We start from the raw sequence: 24,267 nt of genomic DNA, 5'->3' as shown, positions 1-24,267 counted from the left end.
ATTATCATGTTATTTAATATTTTTTTCCAACATTCTCCCACTTGACTCTTGTGATGCCATAACACTTCATGATTTAATAATTACATAAATCATAATGCGCATTAAAAGACTTTAGATAAATTGGCTCCATCATTAATCATAATTAAAGATAAAAAAATAAGAGTCATGGTGGTTGCATGTCATTTAATCAACATATTCCCTTCTATGTACTACTATATTATCCTTCTCTTTAATATGACTGTAAAATGAGAAGTTCATAATGGGTTCAAACAAAAGTCATTCTTTCATTAACAAAAACATAATATGTTTTCCACATCATAATTTGCATGCATTTACACATAAAGTAGAAAACACAAATTTTAGAAACTTACACAATAATGAGCTCAAAGTGTCAAATAGACATTATTTACAATAATAACATTCAACATTCACTAACAGACATAATGCCCATATTCACTACATGGCTAGTAAATACTTTTGGCAGTAACCCTTTTGTTAAAGGGTCAGCAATCATTAGATTAGTGCTAATATATTTTATTGACACTCTATGTTTCTGAACTTCGTTAACGGCAAAGTATTTCAATTCCATATGCTTAGCACCTTTAGAATACTTGTCGTTTTTAGAAAAGAAGACAATTGCGGTATTATCACAATAAATTTTCAGTGGCTTGGCAATACTGTCAACTACTCCAAGTCCTGAAATAAAATTCCACAACCAATTAGCCTGAACTGTGGCCTCAAAGCATGCCACAAATTTAGCCTCCATGGTGGATGCAGCAATGACTGACTGCTTTGCACTTTTCCATGAAATCACTCCTCTGGGATACACATAACCAAATGTAGACTTTCTTGTATCTATACAGCTGGCAAAGTCTGAATCTGTATATCCAATCACCTCAAGATGACTAGATCTCCTATAAGTAAGCATGTGATCCTTTGTCCCTTGCAAGTATCTTAAGACTTTCTTTGCAACTTTCCAATGACCCAATCCTGGATTACTTTGATATCTACCAAGCATACCAACTGCAAAGCTAATATATGGCCTTGTGCATGTTTGAGCATACATCAGACTCCCAACAGTAGATGCATAAGGGATATTTTCCATCTGTTTCCATTCTAGATCATTCTTTGGACATTACATGAGACTAAATTTGTCTCCTTTTTGTATTGGAATGGGAGATGCTGAACATTTATCAATTCTGAATCTTTCTAAAACTTTATTAATACATGATTTCTGAGACAAGCCTAACAGTCCTTGTGATCTATCACGGAATATTTCTATTCCTATCACATAGCCTGCCTCACCCATATCTTTCATTTCAAAGTTATTAGAGAGAAACTTCTTAGTCTCACTTAATAGACCAAGATCATTAGTTGCAAGCAAGATGTCATCAACATACAGAATAAGAAATATAAATTTGCTCCCACTGACCTTCAGATATATACACCGATCAACAGTGTTTTCCTTAAATCCAAAGGACGTAATAGTATCATTGAACTTAAGATACCATTGTCAGGAAGCCTGTTTAAGTCCATATATTGATTTCTTAAGTTTACACACCATGTGTTACTTTCCTTCTTCAATGAACCCCACTGGTTGGTCCATATAAATATCTTCCTCTAAATTCCCATTCAAAAAGGCAGTTTTAACATCCATTTGATGTAACTCAAGATCACAATGAGCTACTAGTGCCATGATAATCCTGAAGGAATCTTTCTTAGAAACTAGAGAAAATGTTTCCTTATAATCAATGTCATTTATTTTTAGTAAAACCTTTAGCAACAAGTCAAGCCTTGTGTCGTTCAATATTGCCATGAGAGTCACGCTTAGTCTTAAAGACCCATTTACACCCAACTCTCTTGCATCCTTCAGGCAATTCCACAAGGTCCCATACACCATTTTGTGCCATTGATTTAAGCTCATCTTTCATAGCATCTAACCATTTTCAAGAATCATCACCATTAATGGCTTTTGAAAATGAAATTGGATCATTACCAATGCTTAATTCATTTTCTGACTCTTGTAGATAAATCACATAGTCATTCGAAATAGCGTATCTCCTTTCTCTTTGAGATCTTCTTAATACCATTTCTTGTGATTGTTCTACTATAGGTTCATTGTTAACCTCATGATCATTAATTTGTTGTTCTTCTTGATTGTTGTGGGGTTCAACAGTATAAGGAACAAAAATTCTTGAAGTAGAAGCACTAGTTAAAGGAACTTGTACTCTAACTTCCTTAATCTCCACATTTTGTGAAGCTTCACTCTCACTAGTTTCACCATTCTCAATGAACCTGGCATTTCCAGTTTCAACAATTCTTGTACTATGGGTAGGACAACAAAATATATATCCTTTTGATTTTATTGGATAACCAATAAAATATCCACTGATTGTTCTTGCATCCAATTTCTTTTCTAACGGATTGTATATTCTAATTTCTGTCTGACAACCGCAAACATGTAGGTGTCTCAAATTGGGTTTCCTACCTGTCCACAGTTCAAAAGGTGTATTTTGAACTGCCTTACTAGGAACCCTGTTCAACAAATACTTGACAGTTTTTAAAGCATACATCCACAATGATGCATGTAAAGATGAATTACTTAACATGCTCCTAACCATATCCATTAAGGTTCAATTACGCCTTTCTGACACACCATTTTGTTGTGGTGTACCTGGCATTGTGTATTGAGCACAAGTACCACGCCTTTCAAGGAACTTAGCAAGTGGATTGGGATGTTGTCCACTTTCACTGTATCTTCCATAATACTCACCATCTCTATCTGATCTGAAAATTTTCACCTTTTTATCTAATTGTCTTTCCACTTCATTTATAAAAATTTCTAAGGCATCCACTATTTGATATTTCTCATGTAGTAAATAGACATACCCATAATGTGAAAAATCATCAATAAAAGTCATAAAGTAATTTTCTTTATTGAAATAATTTACATCAAAAGGTCCACATATATCAATGTGTGTAATTTCAAGAAGTTGAGTGCTTCTTGTGGCTCTTTTTTTGTGTGTTTTGTTTGTTTGCCTTTAATACAATCCACACATACATTCAGATCATTAAAATCCAAATTTGGAAGGATCTCATTCTTTACTAATCTTTGCATCCTTTCTTTGGAAATGTATCCCAAACGTTTGTGCCACAAGTAAGTAGAACATTCATTCACTAAACTACACTTAGTGTCAACATTATGATGCAAGGTCATAAGATTTGTCCTTTCCTTGTTTCTTATTGACTTTCTTTCCAACTCCCTGATTATTCATATAATGAACGGAGTGATTTCCTTGATTCTTAAGTCTGATTTCCTCCTGAACTAACATACTATGCAATTCATGCACATTCCATTTGTCTTTCATGGTATTATAGTTCATTTGGAAGGGACCATACTCAGATGATAATGAGTTCAAAATGAACTGTAGAAGGAAATTTTCATCCACCACCATTCCAAGAGACTTAAGTTTTGTTGCAATATTTGTCATCTCAATGACATGTTTATGCCTAGTACGAGAACCATCAAACTTCATGGTGGTTAAAGTACTCATTAATGTTCCAGCAAGAGACTTATCAGCAGTTTGGGAGTGCTCTTCCACATAAAAATTTGGAATTAAACCAAACATAAAAATTTGACCACTTTGGTGATTACAAATCTATCATACATTTAATCCAAATTACTACAATTACAATCAATTTTGAATTGAAATTGACAAAAGATAGACATTGAATTTCAATTCAAGACATTCAAAAATTGGATTCAAGGCATTCCAAACTCAAAAACAATTATAATATGCACGACAAAAAACAAAAATGGTTTGAATAATTTTTCAATTGGAATCAGATTCATACAATGTGTGGAAGAAACATCATTCATGGAGAATCATAAATTCAATAATCTAATGTTCTCATACCACATGTTAGTTATAGATTCCATACACTTATATTCAATGAATCTATTACATATTGTAAGGATCTTAGAATCTATGATTCTCTCATACAGTTTGAAAGTAAGCAGAACTTACCATGATCCATGAAAGACAAAAGTTCTTCAATCTTCTTTGTCCCAATCTATCTTTTTCCTTTTATTTTCCTCTCACGTTCTTGATGGGTAATTAGAGGGAAAACTCTTATGGCAGAGATAGAACCCTTTGCCTTTTATTAACAAACTTCTATCAAGTTAGCTATCAGAAGTTTATTAACTTCCCATAAGTTTATTAACTTCCCATATTTGCCAATAGGTCCCTTTGTTTTATTAAATCAAGTTTAGGCCCTTAATTCACATGAGTCACATTATCATGTTATTTAATATTTTTTTTCTAACTCGGTATACAAACTACCCAAGATGGTGACAGAGATTTAGATTTTGGTTTGAAAACATTGTTAAGGACTAAGTGTCCACTAATCTTTATGAATTCTTGAGCTAAACAATTCTTTGGATATGCTTTCCCAAGGACTCGGTGTCCACTGGTTTTTTGTGAATTAGTGAGTAAGCCCTTTTTTTAAATCCTATCAAGTACTAGGTGTCCATAAATTTAAAACTCTTCCTCACCCACCATTTCTTTAGTAATAATTTGTCTCATGATTTTTAAAATAAATATATGCTTGTAAGTGAGTGCCTAAATCATTGGTCAGGGTCTTGGTGCCCTTCAGGGCCCATTTCATATATGTTGACTCTTTTAACGTTTCATAAAGAATTACTGTATAGATACTCATTCTTTGAAAAGTTTGTGAAAGATCTTAAAGATTAGAAAAAGATATTTGTTAAAAGATAGATGCTTCATGAATATTTAATCAATCATTTTTACACTATTGTTCTATAGTACTCCTCACTTGTATTTTTTGCTCTATGGTGTATGGTCGTAATTCATTAGTGTCACTTGAGTTTTTCCTCAAACCATCCCATCTGAGAATCATGATACTCTTTGCAATTGCCTTGCCATTGAAGCAACAGTTTAACATAAAGTTGATTGATACTAGTATAGTCTCATAAAGCAACATTTTAGAAAAAAAAAAAGGTGTGCATAAATACTACCACATAAACATAACATTATTAGTGATTGATACTAGTATAGTCCCATAAAGCTGGTCTGACCAAAAAATTGTGGGCCTTAGTTCCTTGGTGTTATTTCAATGGTACCCTTATGATGCATGTCACATACGCATTAACTGAGCCTTGGACTTCCCTTTTTTCTATTTTATGTTAAATAGAAAGTCTTGATATAATAATAATAATAATAATAATAATAATAATAATAATAATAATAATAATAACTGACCATGGATCATCCTTCAATTAGGCTACTAAATCAGCAAAGGAAAAAAGCCCCAAAGTCACTGACCCCAGATCACCCAGAAGCCCAATTATTGAGGTAACAATTGTCTTACAAATACTATATTCGGTGCAAATATTTAACAACAAATATTGGAACCATTATTGTTGCAAATATTGACTGCAAATATTATATCCACATTAATGTGTTATAGGTTTGAAATTAGTTGATAAAAATAAAACTATGGTATGATTATTTTAATGTATATGTCCGTTCTATTAATGACTATTATTTTATATACAAGTTATGTTCATTATGAGTGAACCTTTGTTTCCCATTTGAGATTCAATACAATGATTAATGCGGACAATTTGGATTAATCATTGTATTGAATCTTAAATTATCCGTTTGAACAATTTGGGAAAAGTCATTTTTTTATACTAGATTCATACGTATTGTTAAGTATTTTTTCTTAAATTTGATGAAATTTTGGTATAGTGCATTTTGTTTTGTTCTCCAGTTGCATACTTGATTATGTTGAATAGATGTCACCACTTTCATGTCGTGTGCTTGGAGATCAATGCAAAATGCTGCCAAAATTTTGTCAAATCTAAGATACTTAACTTATGCATATGAATCAAGTATAAAAAAATGTCTTCTAGAATGGGATAGGGTCACACCTTTAATGAAAAAAGTGAGGTTTTCATGCATCGAATAACTTTGTGAGTATCATAGAGTTATTAGATGGATTGAAGTTGGATGAATGCAAGTCGCATGAGCCCTGTGTATGAGAATGGGGTTGAATAATTCTTGGAATTTTCCTTGGAAAGAACTCGATTGGATGAGGATGGAAAATATTTTTGTCCTTGTATTAACTATTTGAATGGGAGATGACAAGTAGTAGATGGCAAACGAGAACATCTTCTCTGTGATGGGATTAAAAAGAATTATACAACATGGATATGACATGGTTAATTGACAGACATGCAAAGGGGGTCCTAAACTGAGCAGATTGATGTAGAAATGGGAGATCGATTAGAGGATATGATTCGTGATCTTGGACAAGAGTCTTTTCATCAAGCACATGCCTTTTTGTATGATACATTGGAAAGTGATTCGAAGAAGCCTTTGTATCCAAGGTGCAAGAAGTCATTGACACTATTGTTAGCGGTGTTAAGTCTGGTTAATGTGAAGGCCATATATAGGTGTAGTGACAAAAGCTTCACAACATTGCTTAAGGTAGTGCATGGTATGCTTTCAGAAGAAAACATGTTGCTAAAAGGTTACTATGAGGCAAAGAAGATATTATGTTCAATGGGTATGGAGTATGAGAAAATTCATACATGCCCAAATGATTGCATACTGTAAAGAGATGAGTATGAAGAAATGTATAAATGCCCCAGGTGTGGGGTATCACGGTACAAAGTGAAGGATAATGACGAGTGTAGTAGTGATGAAAATACAAAGAAAGACCCCCAACAAAGGTGCTATGGTATCTTCCTATTATTCCAAGGTTTAAATGACTATTTGCTAACGGAGATGACGCAAAAGACCTTACATGACATGCAAATGGGAGAAACTATGATGGAATGCTTTGCCATAATCCGGTTGATTTTTCCCAATGGAAGAAAATTAATTGTTTGTATCCATATTTTAGAAAGAGCCAAGAAATCTTAGGCTTAGACTTGTCACTGATGGAATGAAACCTTTTGGTAGTTTAAACACAAACCACAGTTCATGGCCTGGTTTGCTAGTAATTTTCAACCTACCTCAATGGTTGTGCATGAAACTAAAATATATGATGTTGTCTATGATGATTTCGGGGCCAAGATAGTCAGGAAATGATATCGATGTTTATCTAAGTCCCTTGATTGAAGACTTGAAAAATTTGTGGGACGAAGAGGTTGACGTGTTTGATGAGAATCGAAATAAGACCTTCAAGTTGGGTGCAATGGTATTTTGTACCATTAATGACTTTCTAGCATATGGGAATTTGAGTGGATATTGTGTTAAGGGGCATCGTGCATACCCTATCTATAAAGAAGACACAAGCTACTTACAACTGAAACATGGAAGAAAAACAATGTGCACTCGACATAAATGTTTTCTCAAACCTTATCACCCTTATTGGCAATTGAAAAAAGTTTTTAATGGAAGTCAGGAAAATGAAATTGTGCCGATACCCTTAATTGGTCAGTAGGTTTTTGAGCAGGTTGAGGACATCAATACTATATTTGGAAAGACCCAAAAAGAAGTTGTCAAGTAAAAATTGCATATGGAAGAAGAGGTTGATATTCTTTGATCTTCCATATTGGTATGATCTAGATGTTAGACATTGTATTGATGTTATGCATGTGGTAAAAAATATGTGTGATGGTGTGTAATTGGCATGCTTCTTAATATTAAAGGCAAGACAAAGGATGGTTTGAATACTTGTCAAAATCTAGATGAGATGGGTGTACGTGACCAGTTACATCCAAGGTCGGATGGTAAGAAAACATACTTGCTTCCAACATGCCATACTTTCTCAAGAAATGAGAAGACAAGTTTATGTCAGTGTCTGTGGTATGTGAAAGTGACATAGGGATACTCCTCAAATATTGAGAGCCTTGTGTAGGTGAAAGATCTTAAATTAGTTGGCTTAAAGTCTCATAATTGTCACGTCTTGATGGAACAACTATTGGTCGTGGCGAAACGAGACATCTTGCGTAACAAAGTTAGGCATGCCATCACTCGCCTGTGCTTATTCTTCAATGTTATTTATAGCAAAGTCATTGACCCTCTAAAGTTAGATGACTTGAAAAATGAGGTTGTTATTATCTTCTGTCAGTTGGAGATATATTTTCCTCCTTCATTTTTTGACATCATGGTTCACTTAATTGTTTATCTAATGATGGAAATTAAATTGTATGGCCCTGTTTATTTATGAGGGATGTACCCAGTTAAGCGATACATGAATATCTTAAAAAGGTATGCTAAGAATCTACAACGTCCTGAAGCATCCATTGTTGAAAGGAACATTGCAGAAGAAGCTATTGAGTATTGTTCAGAGTTGAAAAGGCAAAACATGTTGGGCTTCCTGAGTATCCTCATGACGAGAAAGTGGGAGGTAAGGATTCACGAGGACTGAATGTTATACCTCTAGGTCTAAAGGAATTGAATCAAGCACACTTGTATATATTGAATAACACTAATGAAGTTGTGCCATACGTAGTTCATCACAAAGCCTTGGTGAAGGAAAGTAACCCAAAAATGACCAAGAATAGGGTGTTGAAAGAGCATAACAAGACATTCCTAAATTGGTTTAAAGGTACAATTTGTGGTGACGATAAGGCTTCTGAAACATTAAGGAAGTTAGCAGATGGGCCTAAATGAAATGTTAGAACTTGGCAGGGATACGATATCAACAAGTATTTGTTCCTCACCAAATCACAAGATGACAAGAATACAGTGAAAAACAATGGGGTTAGTCTTAAGGTTGAATCCTTACACTTTGCTACTGTAAATGATGACAATCCCTGCCTAACGTCCATGCCTTACTTTGGAGTCATTGAAGAAATTTAGGAGCTTAGTTATATTAAATTCGTTGTGTGTGTTTTTAAGTGTAAGTGGGTTGATAGCAATATCGATGTGCAGACCGATGATTTCAAATTTACTTTGGTAGATCTTAAGAAGGTAGCTTATAAGAATGAGCCTTTCATTATGGCAAAACAAGCTAAATAGGTGTTTTATGTCCAAGATCCTTGTGATGAAAGGTGGTCATAGGTTTTACACGAAGAAACCATTGGTGTTAATCTTGAAGATGATGAATCAACCCTTTATACTTGTCACACTCCTTTCTCCACACATATGCCTACCATCAATGGAGAAAATGAAGTTGACGATGTACATGCAAATCGAAATGATCATGATGAAGGATAATTAATTAATATTGTATAGTGTAATCATTTTTTATATATATTTGTTTCCATATTTACAATTACATAACTTAGTATACTTTTGACTTGACTTTAATTAATGTTGTACTTTAACATGCACATAGATATACCGCCAGGCTCCCCTCCTCCCGAGTCAGCACCATCACCGTCTATGTCCAAGAGGACTAGAAAAGTCACACAGCTTAGATCATTGAGTGCCAGACCTATGGGTTTGGAGAGACCACTAGCTCATGTGGATCCAAACACTAGGAAAGTTGCTGGCCCATACAAAAAATATTAAAAACCTATTTGGGGATCATCGTTCAAGACAAAGTGGATGTTACATATGTTAACTAGAAACAGGTCCCTGTAGCTCAGAAGGATTTGATTTGGAAGGACAATCAGGTATTTCAATTAAACGTTGCATGTTATGGTAATTGGATATATTAAACCGACACATTTTTGTTATTCACTAACTCTTACATGTCATTTTGTAATGAAGGCTGAATTTGATATTCCAAAAACGTCTGATAAAAGGATAAAGAAGAAAATCCTTTAGACTGTAGGAGAGTTATAAAGGCAATTTAAGTCCGATTTGACCTCCAAATGGGCCTAGCAAAAGGCAAGGATGATGACGATGATAAAGTCTGTGAGAAGTACGGTATTAGAAAAGACAAGTGGTTGTTGTTTTTGAAATTGACATTTATAAGTTATTTAAGTATATTTTTTTTTTACATATTGTCTAATTCTCAAAGGATGTTAGAAATAAGGTGCAATCCATCTAAAAACTAAACATTGCCCCTCACGTGTTGTCTCATAGGGGTTATGACTTTCTTGAAGAGAAGTTAATGGAGGAAAAACAAAAGAAATGATGGGAGCAAGCAGCCCAATTTGGGAGTAGTGAAGCAATCATTGATCCTTCATCTCCCATTAGACAACACATGAAGTGAAAGTTGGCTCGCAATAAAAAATCAAGTCAAATGACATCTGAGGTGACACACCAAATTGCTGATAGGATTGTAAGTTAATTTTTAGTTTCAATTGTAACTAAATATAATAACAACAATAGTTCATAAACAATTTCATATTTTGTTGGTTGTAGGATTCCTTAGAAGAGCAGGATGTACTAACTATTGTCATTGGGCAACCAGAGCACCCTGGTCGTGTTCGTGCTGCTGAAGTCAGTGTCACCATCAAGCAATACTTTGGACCACCATCAACAAACTCCCACACATCTATGTCGATAAGCCTAAAAAGCTGGATCGACTAAAACAAAATATTAAAAAGGAGTTGACACAAAATATCAGTGACAAGCTAGAAGAGTCGATCACTAAAAAAGTGACGAGACAACTAATGTTGTCCTTCAGCTAGATGTAGTCCCAGGGAATTGTACATCCAGTTATGCCAAAGGTAGCTCCTTCTAGTGCTCATGTCAGCACAAAGCGAAGTTGTGTTGATCCCTTAGGGCAGGACCCAGACACTGATGCATCAGATATGTGTGGGTTGTATGTTGATGACAATCCTCCCTGTCGCAACATGCCCTTTTGCGGGCGAGCAAAGGCGAGGCTCACGGGTGCGCTTTCCAAAGGAGGAAAGATGCGCGGAGTCGTCACCAACGTTTATTTATGGAAAACGTCGGAAAAACCGAAGGAAACCGGTCAAAATGAAAATTCTAAGTTCGGGAGTTGTATTTACGCTTGAGGAAGGTATTAGCACCTCTCACGTTTGTCTCAAAGGACAACAACCTATTTTTTAGAATTGTGGAAATTGTGTTACCTTAACTTTATTTCTTTTTATTTTTTGAGGTCGACAAAAGCGGGGCTTTTGCTCCTACGTACCCTCCATCAATGAGGAAATCAGACCTACGTAGTTCTTTCCGTAAGGGTGAATCAAGCGATTCTTTTTACTTGAACGGTGATCATTTTTAAGGCGTTGGACCTTAAAAATGATCCTTTTTACTTGGTAAGAAACTGAAATGATAAAATTTCAAAAACCTATTTTAGTAACCTTTTTTGTGGACGAGCTTGACTAGTCGAGTTGATTTTAGCCTTAGTTTCACTTTAGTTATTTAGTCAATTCGATTAAGAATGAGAAATCCCAAAGAGAAAGCGTCCGATTGATTTTTCCCTTTATTTTACTAAAAACGTATTTTTTGATTATTATATTATTATTTTACTCTTTTTTGATTTCCAACGTGGTTACGGCACGAACGAACGGTCGGAATTCATTTTAACAGAAATTAACGGAAGATACAATTCGAATGATCGGTGGAAATTTATTTTATTTTTAGATTAGGCGAGAAACGACTTAAATAAATTACTGAAGCACGTTAAAAGGGGGTACGGAAAGTAAATGAAAACGAGAATAAAAATACATGAAACGAAATGTGGACCACCACGGGTACATAGAATGAATTGAAAAGCTCGATTTGAGGTACTTACCCGTTGAAGACTGAAGAAAACGAAGAACGAACGATGAATGTTGAAGAACGGTCGAAAATCTTCGCGTAATTACTCACGGAAACGTTATGGAAGCGCCTCAGCTTGGATTTTCTTCACGGAAACAATTTTCCTCAGCAATTTCGAGAGAATAAGAAGTGCCAAGAAGGCCGAACCCCTTCTCCCTTCACTCCTCCCCCTATTTATAGCAAAATAGGGGAGGAGCTTGCCACCCAGCTCGCCTAGGCGAGCAAGGTTGCTTCCTCCAGAAGCAACAACCTTCTGGAGGAAGAATCTGGAAGGCCCAAGTGGGCCGGATTTCTATTTGTACCCCCTTTTTACTAAATGCAACCCCCTTCTACTTTTTTTGATAATTCTTTTTTCGTAACGTTATGAAACTTCACGAATTTCGTAACGATACTTATTTTCCTTCCGGAAGGTTACGAATCCTTACGGATTATGTATTTACTTTTTTTTAGCTTTCGAAGAAGTTACGGAAACTCACGGATTGCGCAAAACACCTCTTTTCGATTTCCGCCACATTACGGAATTTCACGGATCGCGTAAGCCTGCTTCCTTTTGATTTCTGACACGTCTCGGGACTTCATTTACTGTGCAACAAAGGACGCCAAGTAATCTCAAAGCGGCTAACCAAAGGTTGCATGTCATCAAGTAATAATCCCCGGACGAAATTAGGGTATGGCAGTTGCCCCTCTTTACTTACCTTTTATCGGAGATAAGAGGAAAGCAAAGATAAGACACTGATTTCGTTCGTCTTGCCTTTTCCGTGATTAGTCCATGACGACTCTCTTCTCTACTCCTTTTTCTTTTATTTCCAGTCAAGAGGATCCGCCCTTGACGATGAAAAACTCTGGAGAATGGAGGATTGCACTCAGCAATCACTACACATGGCTCCAAACTCGTGGATGGAGGACGTATGAATGAAAACGCAATTCATCGGGCTCCGAAAAACGGTTGAGAATGGAGAATTGCACTAAGCAATCACTACGCATGGCTCCAAACTCGTGGGTGGAGGACGCATGAACGAAAACGCAATTCATGGGGCTCCGAAAAAGGGTTGAGAATGGAGAATTGCACTAAGCAATCACTACGCATGGCTCCAAACTCGTGGGTGGAGGACGCATGAACGAAAACGCAATTCATGGGGCTCTGAAAAAGGGTTGAGAATGGAGAATTGCACTAAGCAATCACTACACATGGCTCCAAACTCGTGGGTGGAGGACGCATGAACGAAAACACAATTCATGGGGCTCCGAAAAAGGGTTGAGAACGGAGAATTTCACTAAGCAATCACTACGCATGGCTCCAAACTCGTGGGTGGAGGATCCATGAACGAAAATGCAATTCATGGGGCTCCGAAAAAGGGTTGAGAATGGAGAATTGCACTAAGCAATCACTACGCATGGCTCCAAACTCGTGGGTGGAGGACGCATGAATGAAAACACAATTCATGGGGGTCCGAAAAAAGGTTGAGAATGGAGAATTGCACTAAGCAATCACTACGCATGGCTCCAAACTCGTGGGTGGAGGACGCATGAACGAAAACGCAATTCATGGGGGTCCGAAAAAGGGTTGTTGGCAGGACCAAACTGTCTACCGGGTTTTTCCACCTAAAAAGCAAACATGCTTTTTGCAAAGAAAAATAAATCATTCGCGAGAGCACCATATCTTAGAGAAACAATACACTTGTGCCAAGGGTAATCTTCCTTGTAACCGAAAATGCAAGGCAGGATGTCAACATTTAGCTTTTAAATGAACATGCAGGGGAAACATTGGGCTAAGCTGAAAATAAATCACTCATAGTGTATAAAACTCACACAGGCAAGTGTTTCATCGTATTCCTAAACCATAACTGCACCATGACTTTATTTTGCACACGATTTCCTATCGAATCAAAGATCAAATGTACGATCACGGACCAATAGGATTTTCTCGAGGGTAGTATTTTTTGGAGAGGAAGTTGGGTGTTTCGATCTTTTCCTCTTTGTTCATGTGGGGTGGGATATCGCCAGTCGAGAATGGCAATTCAAAAGGAAGAGACACCAAAAATGGGTTTTCCTTTGCCGACAGTCACTTATTTTTGCCAAAAATTTATCTGGTCTGAAGACTTTCCATTCCCTTTTATTCATCGATCGAGAATTACTCTTGTTTTCCTTCGATCTTTTCCATTTTCACTTCCTTTTGATCTTCGATCCGGAATCCTTCTTTTCTTTCTTTTTTATTGTTCTTTTCTTTATTTTCATCTTTTTCTTTTTCTTTATTTCCATTTATTCCTTTTCTTTCTTTTCACTTCTCCTTCCCCATCCCTTTCTTTGGGAAATTGGGTTTTAGCATTCTATTCGCTCTCCCTTGAGGAGATTCCGTTGTCCTTTGCTTCGGGGAAGGAATGAGGATTCTTTTTATAGGCCAAGGTTCAAAAAGGTCTAAGGTTGTGTTTCAATGGGGTCTTTCATCGTGGGAACCCAATCTTGACATCTGGGGCGAAACAAATTTGCGTGTCAAGGTGTCGATTTCGGGCTGAACTTTCATATTATTCCATAAGGTACGCGCAACAATGATTATTTGAAAACAACGTGCAAAATTAGTCATGGCTACAGCCAGGTGGGCACTCAAGCATCCCGTTTATGGCATGGTGATACTACAGTCGGGAATTTACACAAACAGACCCAACGTTTCCCAATTATGTTCTTTTATCAATTCAATGAATTCATCCATTCTTATCTCGGTTATTCCGGAAAATAAACTCTTAGCATCAGTCCCTTGTTTCCAGAAGATACGTTTGCTCTTTACGAATGATTTATACTTCTTTAACTATAACATGTCGACATTTGTGGTCTTTCTTTCTTTTTCCTTTTTCTTTCATTTTTATATATTCACAAAATTATACACCTGTGGTCCTTTATGAAGAAATCTTCTTTTGTATATCTACACTCTTACTTTTTCTGTCTACGCATTAGAACTCTCTTTCTTTACGTCACACGGTCAAACCCTATTTACATTCAAAGATCTTTTTCGTTTTTCTCCAACACACACTTATGGTTCATACAAAAGTTTCTTTATATATACTCATTCACACACACAAGAATCCCTCTACACGTATTTTTTTATAAAAACCCTTCTATGCACATTTTCCTTTTTCCTTATATACGCAGACATTTATTCACTACACTTCTCTTCTTTTTTATCATGATTTTGGTTCATTTTATTTTTAGGACGACGTTCCTAAAATAAGAAATTCTACGCGATTCCGGAATCTCTACAAACATTATTGACAACAACGAAACAAGTATTGACGTAACAACTCAACGATATGTATGTACAAAACAAAAGTTAATCAACATGAAACAAACGTTAGTCCCTTAGTTAAACAAAATAAAATGATATGTAACAGGAAAAAATGGAAACAAAAGAAATACAGATCTAGGGATATCCCAATCATGTGGCTCCGCTCCCTCCTAAGAAATCAAGTAAATCGGTCATCTCCTCGTCCTCGCGGGCCTCATCTGCCTCGTCGGGAGCCTCTGATGGTGCCTCTCCTGCCCGGGCCTCAGGCCAATCTCCAGGCCATGCGACCTCTGCCCTAAACTGGTCCGGAGTAGGGCACGGAAAAGAAGTAAAACCCTGGCTCTGCAGGCTGAGGCTCAACTGGTAAAGACAATCATGGGTCTGTACATGCGCCCGGTGGTTGGCCGCCTGCTGGCGAACCAAATGCCGCAAATACTACTCCGTATCAAACGATCCAGTTGGGCCAGCCTGATGAGGTGGCGGCGCGTCTGCGGCCTGCGGAGCATCCCCCTGGGCCTGTCTCTGTGTGCAATAATTCTCAATAAAAGCTCGGGTGATGGGCGGCCGAATCACCTTGCTAGGTGCGACGGGGACTCCGAACGACTGGCAGAGTCCTGTGATCAAGGCGGGAAATCCCAGGGCCCTGTTGGACTTATCCGGGTCCAGAGGGTGCCTGGTAGGCGCCATACCTGCAAATAGATAGATGGCATCAGTGATTAACTGAGCCACGTGAATGCTCATCCGTGTCAGGATGGCGTACACCAGTTGACACTTCGGCAGGGGGAGGTCGGAATTATGATCGTTGGGCTGGATGTTGCTGAGCAGCAAAGTCATCCAGATCTGAGTCAGGGTGGTCATGTTGGTGCGCATGATCCGCACCCGTCTCCCAGCAGCAGTCCGGGCAAAATCCTGCCCCGGTATACATAGCAACTGGGCGATGGCCTCCTCATCGAACCCATCGGACCGGTTCTTCCTCTGGCCATACTCGCATTCCTAGCCCTCCTCCAGCACTAAAAGGTATCCCAGGAATTGGCTGAGAGCATCCGCATCGAACGGGATCCACTGACCCCTCACCCAGGATCGTATATCTCGCACGCCCTCCTTTGTAGGCCAAGCATTAGCATAAAATTCGAGGACTATGTCTGGGTCGAACTTGGCCATGGGGGTAACCAGTGATGCCCAACGCCGGTGAACTATCTCCTCCTAGAAGTCGGTATACTCGTCGTCCCTGAGCTAGACACGTCGCTCCCGGAGAAATGACCATCCCTTGATGGCCTCGAAGCGCTGTTGGTGCTCAGCGCTCCTAAAACGGTGGCTGTCATATTCGGGAGCGGAACTGGTTCCTTCAGCCGCTTTATCCTTCCTAGATCTCTTTGAGGCAAGCTTCCTCGGGGCCATTTCCTGCGAGAACAAACATTTAGAAGTTAGCTTTACAAGATAATGCTTATCTTAACGCAAAAAATGTCATGCTAATCTCTCTGATTTTAGAACGAACTGACCCCTCGCCCAGAAACAGCTGAAACACGTATGTGTGGAATATCCTACTATTTATATCAACATAGAGGCCATCCAACACATTCTAATTGTCATACATATATGCATTTGAAAAGAACATACATTCTCACGCCTAAGGCATTGCGTCAAAACTCACACTTAATTTATATCCTAAACATTTGCTATTTACAAACTACCTACATATGTTTGAAATATATATCATACAAATTTTTATTGTTTCACTCACATTTATTCATATTGGCAAGCTATTTACATTATGCACACACTTGCATTCAAAAGGGAATTCTGCGCTATCATACATTCATTTAGGAAGACAATCATTCACACTTTGCTAGGAATTTCATGCTCCTTATATTACATATATATGCACACTCTTGCAAGGTGTTTTCCATGCTACCTCTAGGCAAAGTATCAAACATGGGGCAGCCCAAAAAACTCTCACAAGCAAGTCCTAATTTTCATGCTTTTCTAATTCTAAAACCAAAATTTGGGTTCTTAGCCATGAGTATGTTTCCTTGCATTGACGCTACAAGTTTAGGTTCCTGAGCTTGGAATTGCATTTGGGCACCTATTTTGAATCTCGTATGTTGTCCCTACATATATAAAACAGTCCCACCATCCTAATTTTATAAAATCATATTCATATATCATTGGGGCATTTTACCGAGCACTTGGTGGGCGCACGTTTGGACATAAATTGCAAAAGAATGGGGGCAATGTGGCATGCCCCATTGCTTCAGAATACAGCATAGGCCTAAGGCCTTCTCATTCAAATCCTCAACTCAAGAAATCAAGCATAAAAACAAACCAAAACTGCCCCACAAATATAAGCACGTTCTCACAATTTAGAGTACCAAAAGATGAAGAAAACACACCAATGGGAAGCTAAAAACTCAAGGATTGAATACTTACTTGTTGGAGTGAGTAATAACACCAAAAATGAAAGCAAAATGCAACCAAAAGTGACTTGGGGGAGCAAAAACCGCAAGCCTTCATGAATCCTCTCTTTTGAATGAGGGGGAGGAAGTTTTTGGGTATAAAAACGTTCCCCTCCCTTGTTTTTATATTTTGAAGTGCAGGGGTTGCTCGCCCAGGCGAGCTAACCTGCCATTTTTTTTAAGGGGAAACATTAACCATGCCTCCCCCTCCCCTTATGGATTAGTGTTTGCCTACTTGAACCCACTTAAATTAGAATTAGGCGTCGATTATTTATTTAAAACAAGAAGAAACTGTGAATTCAAAGGATACTAGGCTGCCTTGCAACGACGTCCTCTGCTTGTCTGGTGCCGGGAAGAGACGACGGTCGGTCGTGACCCTATCCCCCATTTGCCCCCATCCCTAAGTACCTGCAAGTAGGAGACAAACAATGTGTGGCCAATCGTGACCGGTCATCGTCTTACCTTGGTTGACTTCCGCTGTCAACTAGTCTCGACATTTGACCGTGGCCTAAGATGATTCTGCCCCTGTTACCACAAGATATGCATGTGTATGTGCATGTATGAATGTTCCTAATGTGATGATTTTCTTAGTGAAGGCCGGTTAGGTTCAATTTTAATTAAACATTTGGGGCACCCCATGAACCAAAGCGAAGAGGGCTCAGGTGATTATAAACTAACGCAAGGTTTAAAACCAAAGGGAGGACTGAAACCTAACCCATCTCCTCTTCTTTTAAAGAAACGAGACAAATACAAAGGAAGGGAATCCCAGGAGGAAACCAAGAAGAACAAAAACTCAGAAGTAAAAGAACATGCAACGGTCCTCTTGATTGCCCCAGACTTAAGCGTAATATCGTTTAACTACATCGGAGTTCACGGGCGAGGGTAGCTCCTCGCCATCCATACGGGTGAGTATCAGAGCACCCCCAGAAAAAGTTCTTTTCACCATGAAAGGTCCTTCATAATTCGGGGCCCACTTGCCTCGATTATCCTTAACAGCGTGGGACATCTTCTTCAGCACGAGGTCCCCCTCGTTGAACTTGTGTGGGCGTACCTTTTTGTCGAATACGTTCTTTATCCTTCGTTGATATAGACGCCCATGGCTCATGGCTGCCAAACGCTTACCTTCAATAAGATTGAGTTGGTCGTAGTGTGCTTGGGCCCACTCTGATTCTTCTAGGCCTGACTCCGCTATTATCCTCTGAGAAGGAACCTCTACCTCAAATGGGAGTACTGCTTCCATCCCATAAACCAAGGAATACGGCGTTGCCCCAGTAGAAGTTCGTACCGAGGTTCTATATCCGTGCAGGGCGAAAGGCAACATCTCATGCCAATCTTTGTATGACACTGTCATCTTCTGAACAATCTTCTTAATATTTTTATTCGCAGCCTCTACGGCCCCATTCATCTTTGGCCGATAAGGGGTGGAGTTATGATGCTGGATCTTGAAATCCTCGCACATTTCCTGCATCATCTTGTTGTTCAGATTGGTGCCATTGTCAGTGATGATCTTCCTAGGGAGTCCGTATCGACAAATTAGCTCCCTCTTGATGAATCTGACTACCACACTCCTCGTGATATTAGTATAAGAAGCCGCTTCGACCCATTTGGTGAAGTAATCTATCGCCACAAGAATGAAGCGGTAACCGTTCGACGCTTTGGGCTCGATGGCCCCAATGACACCTATTCCCCACATGGAAAAAGGCCAAGGGGCGGACATAACATTCAGAGGATGTGGCGGAACATTGACATTGTCCGCGTATGCCTGACATTTATGACATTTCCTTACATGAGCGCAGCAATCGCTTTCCATAGTGAGCCAGTAATAACCGGCCCTAAGGATTTTTCTGGCCATAGCATGCCCATTGGCGTGTGTTCCAAATGAACCCTCATGGATTTCCTCAATCATGAAATTCGCCTCCTTGGTATCTACGCATCGTAGGAGGGTCATGTCGTGGTTTCGTTTGTACAGGATGGTACCACTTACAAAGAAACCAGTAGCCAATCTCCTCAATGTCCTTTTGTCATTGTCAGAAATTCCTGGTGGGTATTCTTTGTTCTCGACATATTGTTTGATGTCGAAATACCACGGTTTCCCATCTCGCTCTTCCTCTATTGCATAACAATACGCCGGCCTACCCTGAGATTTGAATTTGATGTACGGCAGATCTCCGTGTGGGGCAAGTTGAAACATGGACGCCAGGGTGGCTAATACATCAGCCATTTGATTCTCTTCCCGAGGTATGTGGTGGAAAGAAATGTTGTCAAAGTACTTGGCTAACCTCAAGATGTGAGTTTGATAGGGTATCAACTTCGGATCCCTAGTTTCCCATTCTCCTTTCAACTGGCGTATCACCAAAGCTGAGTCTCCATACACCTTGAGTAGTTTTACATCAAAATCAATGGTCGCCTGAACCCCGAGGGCGCATGCTTCATACTCGGCCATATTGTTGGTACAATCAAAACCTAACCGAGCCGTGAAAGGAATACACTGATCATCCGGGGATACCAGGACTGCCCCTACTCCGTGGCCCAAAGCATTAGATGCCCCATCGAAGCAAACAATCCATTTGTCTATGTCCTCGTGCGTCCGTTTCTCTTCAAACAGGGCCATGATATCTTCATCTGGGAACTCGGGGTGCATCGGTCGATAATCCTGGAGGGGTTGTTGGGCCAAATAATTCGCCAAGGCGCTTCCCTTTACCGCCTTTTGGGTAACGTAAACGATATCGAATTCAGATAATAGCACCTGTCACCTAGCGATTCGTCCTATGAGGGTCGGTTTCTCAAAGATGTATTTCACGTGATCCATTTTGGAAATAAGCCACGTGGTATGGCTAAGCATGTACTGCCTAAGTCGATGTGATGCCCATACCAGAGCACAACACATCCTTTCCAGCATTGAGTAATTCATCTCACATGCGGTAAACTTCTTGCTCAGATAGTAGATGGCTTGCTCCTTTTTCCCAGAATCATCATGCTGACCCAACACACACCCCATAGACTCGTCCAACACGGTCATGTACAGGAAAAGAGGTCTTCCTGTTACAGGTGGCATGAGCACCGGGGGGTTTGCGAGACTCTGCTTGATCTTCTCGAAGGCCTCTTGGCAGTCACTGTTCCACAGGACCGCCTGGTTCTTACGTAACAGCTTAAAAATGGGCTCACAGGTAGGGGTGAGTTGGGAGATAAATCTCGCGATATTATTCAACCTGCCTAAAAACCCCCGAACCTACTTCTCCGTGCGTGGTTCCGGCATTTCAAGGATGGCCTTCACTTTCTCGGGATCTATCTCTATCCCTTTCTGACTTACGATAAATCCTAGCAACTTCCCCGACTTTACCCTGAAGGTGCATTTGGTTGGGTTTAGTTTTAATTGGTATTTCCGCAACCTTCCAAACAGCTTACGCAGATTGACAAGGTGTTCGTCCTCAGTCCGAGACTTGGCAATCATGTCATCTACGTAGACCTCTATTTCCTTATGCATCATGTCATGGAACAACGCCACCATGGCACGCTGATAGGTTGCCCCAGCATTTTTCAGCCCGAAGGCCATCACTTTATAGCAGAATGTCCCCCATAGGGTGACGAAAGTGGTCTTCTCTACGTCTTCGGGTGCCATCTTTATTTGATTATACCCCGAGAAACCATCCATAAATGAGAAAAGGGCGAATTTGGCTATATTATCTACCAATATATCAATGTGTGGCAGGGGAAAATTGTCTTTAGGACTGGCTCGGTTCAAGTCCCGGTAGTCTACACACATTCGAACCTTGCCGTCCTTTTTCGGGACCGGGACAATGTTGGCCACCCACTCCGAGTACCGCGCCACAGCTAAGAAACCTGCATCAAACTGCTTCCTTACTTCTTCTTTAATTTTTAAAGACATCTCGGGTCTCATTCTTCGTAACTTTTGCTTAACCGGGGAAGACCCAGGATTTAAAGGCAACTTATGCTGCACAATGTCGGAATCCAGACCGGGCATGTCTTGATATGACCATGCAAAGACATCTTGATACTCTTCAAGAAGGGTTATCAAGTCTTGGCGGATAGGCGCGGTCATACCGGTTCCTACCTTTACTTCTTTCTTTTCCTCCGTGGTCCCCAAGTTTACCAATTCGGTTTCTTCTTGGTGAGGCTTCATTTCACGTTCTTCCTGAGCGACCAACCTCTCCAACTCTGGTGAAAGGACGTTCTCTTCCTCTTCCTCGTTTATCGTTTGGCTTATATCTCGATCAAAATCGATTGTCAAACCCTCGTTGTTAGGATCCTCAAAGAATCGACCCTCATATCTATACCAAACAAGACAAAAGAAAAAAAAACATGCAAAATGATATGAGAAAAGCTGGAACTGCAAGAACAGATGAAACAAGACTTTTTGTTTATTTAATAAGGTAGGTTTCACAAAACAAAAGAGAAAGGAAATCTATAGACTCTAATTACATTGAATCAGCGGTATAGACTTCTGACTGGCTTATCAGGCGCCAGTTCCCCACTTGGGAATCGGGGTGGCATGGTTGCACAAAACTTGGTGGGTCTTGAGGGAACTCTTCTTCTATCGCAGCCACCTCCTCCTCGGACACCGTTCCGGCACTGGTGAAACACAGGCTAATACGGCCGGGCCATACCCTATCCGCCCGAAGTCTTGACGACACATTCCTCCTCCCCGACATCCCGGGTTCATACCCTAACCCATATTTGTATGGATTTCCCTTGATATCGACCACGTCGGCATTTCCGAGGCCGTCCTTGCCTAGACCCATTCCGGGCTCAAATCCGTTCCTGAGCATAACACGCGCCACCATTATGGCCGCGTTGGAGAGAGAAGGTAGCAACGGACTTGGTTCCACAGAGGCGCAGCTCACCACCTCGAAGGATTGGAAAGCCGTTTCCAATGATTCTTTCGCCGCTTCTACGTATGGGGCGGAGGAGGGGCAGCTCACTAACATATCCTCTTCACCCGACACTATCACTAAAAGTCCACCCACTGCGAACTTCAATTTCTGGTGAAGCGTTGAAGGGACCACTCCCAGCGCATGAATCCAAGGTCTTCCCAAGAGGCAGCTATAGGCGAGATTTATATCCATTACTTGAAACACCACGTTGCAAGTGTGGGGGCCTATCTAAATGGGAATGTCGATTTCCCCCATCACTTCCCGCCGAGTACCATCAAAGGCTCACACCACCATCGAGCTCGGTTTTAAACGTGACACACTAAAAGGAAGCTTTTCCAAAGTGGTCTTCGGCATTACATTCAAACTCGATCCATTGTCGATAAGTACCTTTGCGAAAACATGGTCCATGCATCTCACCGACACATGTAGAGCCTTGTTGTGTACTCTCCCCTCAACGGGAATCGATTCTTCCGCAAACGCGATATAATTGTTGGTGGTTATGTGATTAACGATGCCTTCGAAACCCTCTACTGAGATATCATGTGCTACATGGGCATCGTTAAGGACCTTTATCAACAGCGCACGGTGAGGCTCGGAGTTTTTGATTAGTTCAAGCAAAGAGATCCTTGCTGGAGTTTGTTAGACAAGTGGCCTCAAATATCTTAAGAAGGGGGGGTTGAATTAAGATATTCCAAACTATTTCCCCTAATTAAAAATCTATTTCACTTTTTACTCAAGTTATGAATTCCCTTAATGACAATCTTCTTAAATATTAATTCAAATGAAACAATTTGAATATGAATATAAAGCAATAATAAATAAAGGAGATTAAGGGAAGAGAAAATGCAAACTCAGTTTTATACTGGTTCGGCCACACCCTTGTGCCTACGTCCAGTCCCCAAGCAACCCGCTTGAGAGTTCCACTATCTTGTAAATTCCTTTTACAAGTTCTAAACACACAAGGACAATCCTTCCTTTGTGTTTAGAATTCCTTTACAACAAGAGACTCACGGTCTCTTAATCCCTTAGAGAATGAGAAGAAGAAGAAGAATAAATCTCTCTAGAAAGAGATGGATTTTACAGATTGAGCACTCAAATAATTCCTTAATGAATTGCAATTGAATTGGCCAAGGAATTCTTAAGAGGATAAAATGAATTTGCTCTTTGAGAGGATAAACACTTATTGTTCTCAAAATCTCTGAGCAATTTCGTGTTTAAGTCACATATATATAGACCACTGGTGGTCATGAAATAAAGCCTTTGAAAAGTTGTGACTCTTAAAATTATTTTTATGAAAATCCTGTCTGGTAATCGATTACAGTAATTGTGTAATCGATTACAGCTTTTAAAATTTGAATTAAAACGTTTATTAACTGCTGGTAATCGATTACCACAATTGTGTAATCGATTACACAGTCTAAAATTTCGAATTCAAATTTTTGTAGCTGTTATAAAACATATTTGGCCACTGGTAATCGATTACATCCTCTGGTAATCGATTACCAGAGAGTAAAACCTTTGTAAAACACTTTTTAACTTAAATTACTTGGCCAAACCTTTTGCTAATTCGATTAGGAATTCCCTTCCTAATATACTAGTGATCATCTTGATGCTGTGACTTGTAATCTTGAAGTATCTTGAAGTATTCTCTTGAATTTAATCTTGAAAAGCCCATTTACATCATATCATCATGATCATCATCAAAACATCAAAAGCAATTGCATCTACAATCTCCCCCTTTTTGATGATGACAATACAATACCTGAAATCAAGATTAAAGCAAGCAACAACCAATTGTATATGCGTTTACTCCCCCTATATTTCGGAATTTATGATCACTTGATTTCTAAGGTTGTTAAGCTTTTTCTACAACCAACCTTTTCTCCCCCTTTGGCAACATCAAAAAGCCAAAGAACTCGGGAATCAAAACAGATATATAACAATGGAGTAGAACGAGATAAATATCAGAGTATAAAACACAATAA

The 24,267-nt window shown here is 39.3% G+C and overlaps 1 protein-coding gene across 1 annotated transcript; it reads right to left on the bottom strand.

Annotated features, from left to right (window-relative positions):
- Positions 1–421: 421 nt before the first annotated feature.
- Positions 422–1,105, bottom strand: LOC121173872 (secreted RxLR effector protein 161-like). Its single transcript, XM_041011400.1, has one exon. It carries the CDS (start codon positions 1,103–1,105, stop codon positions 422–424), a length of 684 nt encoding a protein of 227 aa, XP_040867334.1.
- Positions 1,106–24,267: the final 23,162 nt, after the last annotated feature.

This window comes from Glycine max, chromosome 17, assembly GCF_000004515.6.
Source record: "Glycine max cultivar Williams 82 chromosome 17, Glycine_max_v4.0, whole genome shotgun sequence".
NCBI classification, from domain to species: Eukaryota; Viridiplantae; Streptophyta; class Magnoliopsida; order Fabales; family Fabaceae; genus Glycine; species Glycine max.
The sequence above is the reverse complement of the archived record's forward strand: the minus strand, read 5'-3'. Positions and strand labels throughout refer to the sequence as shown.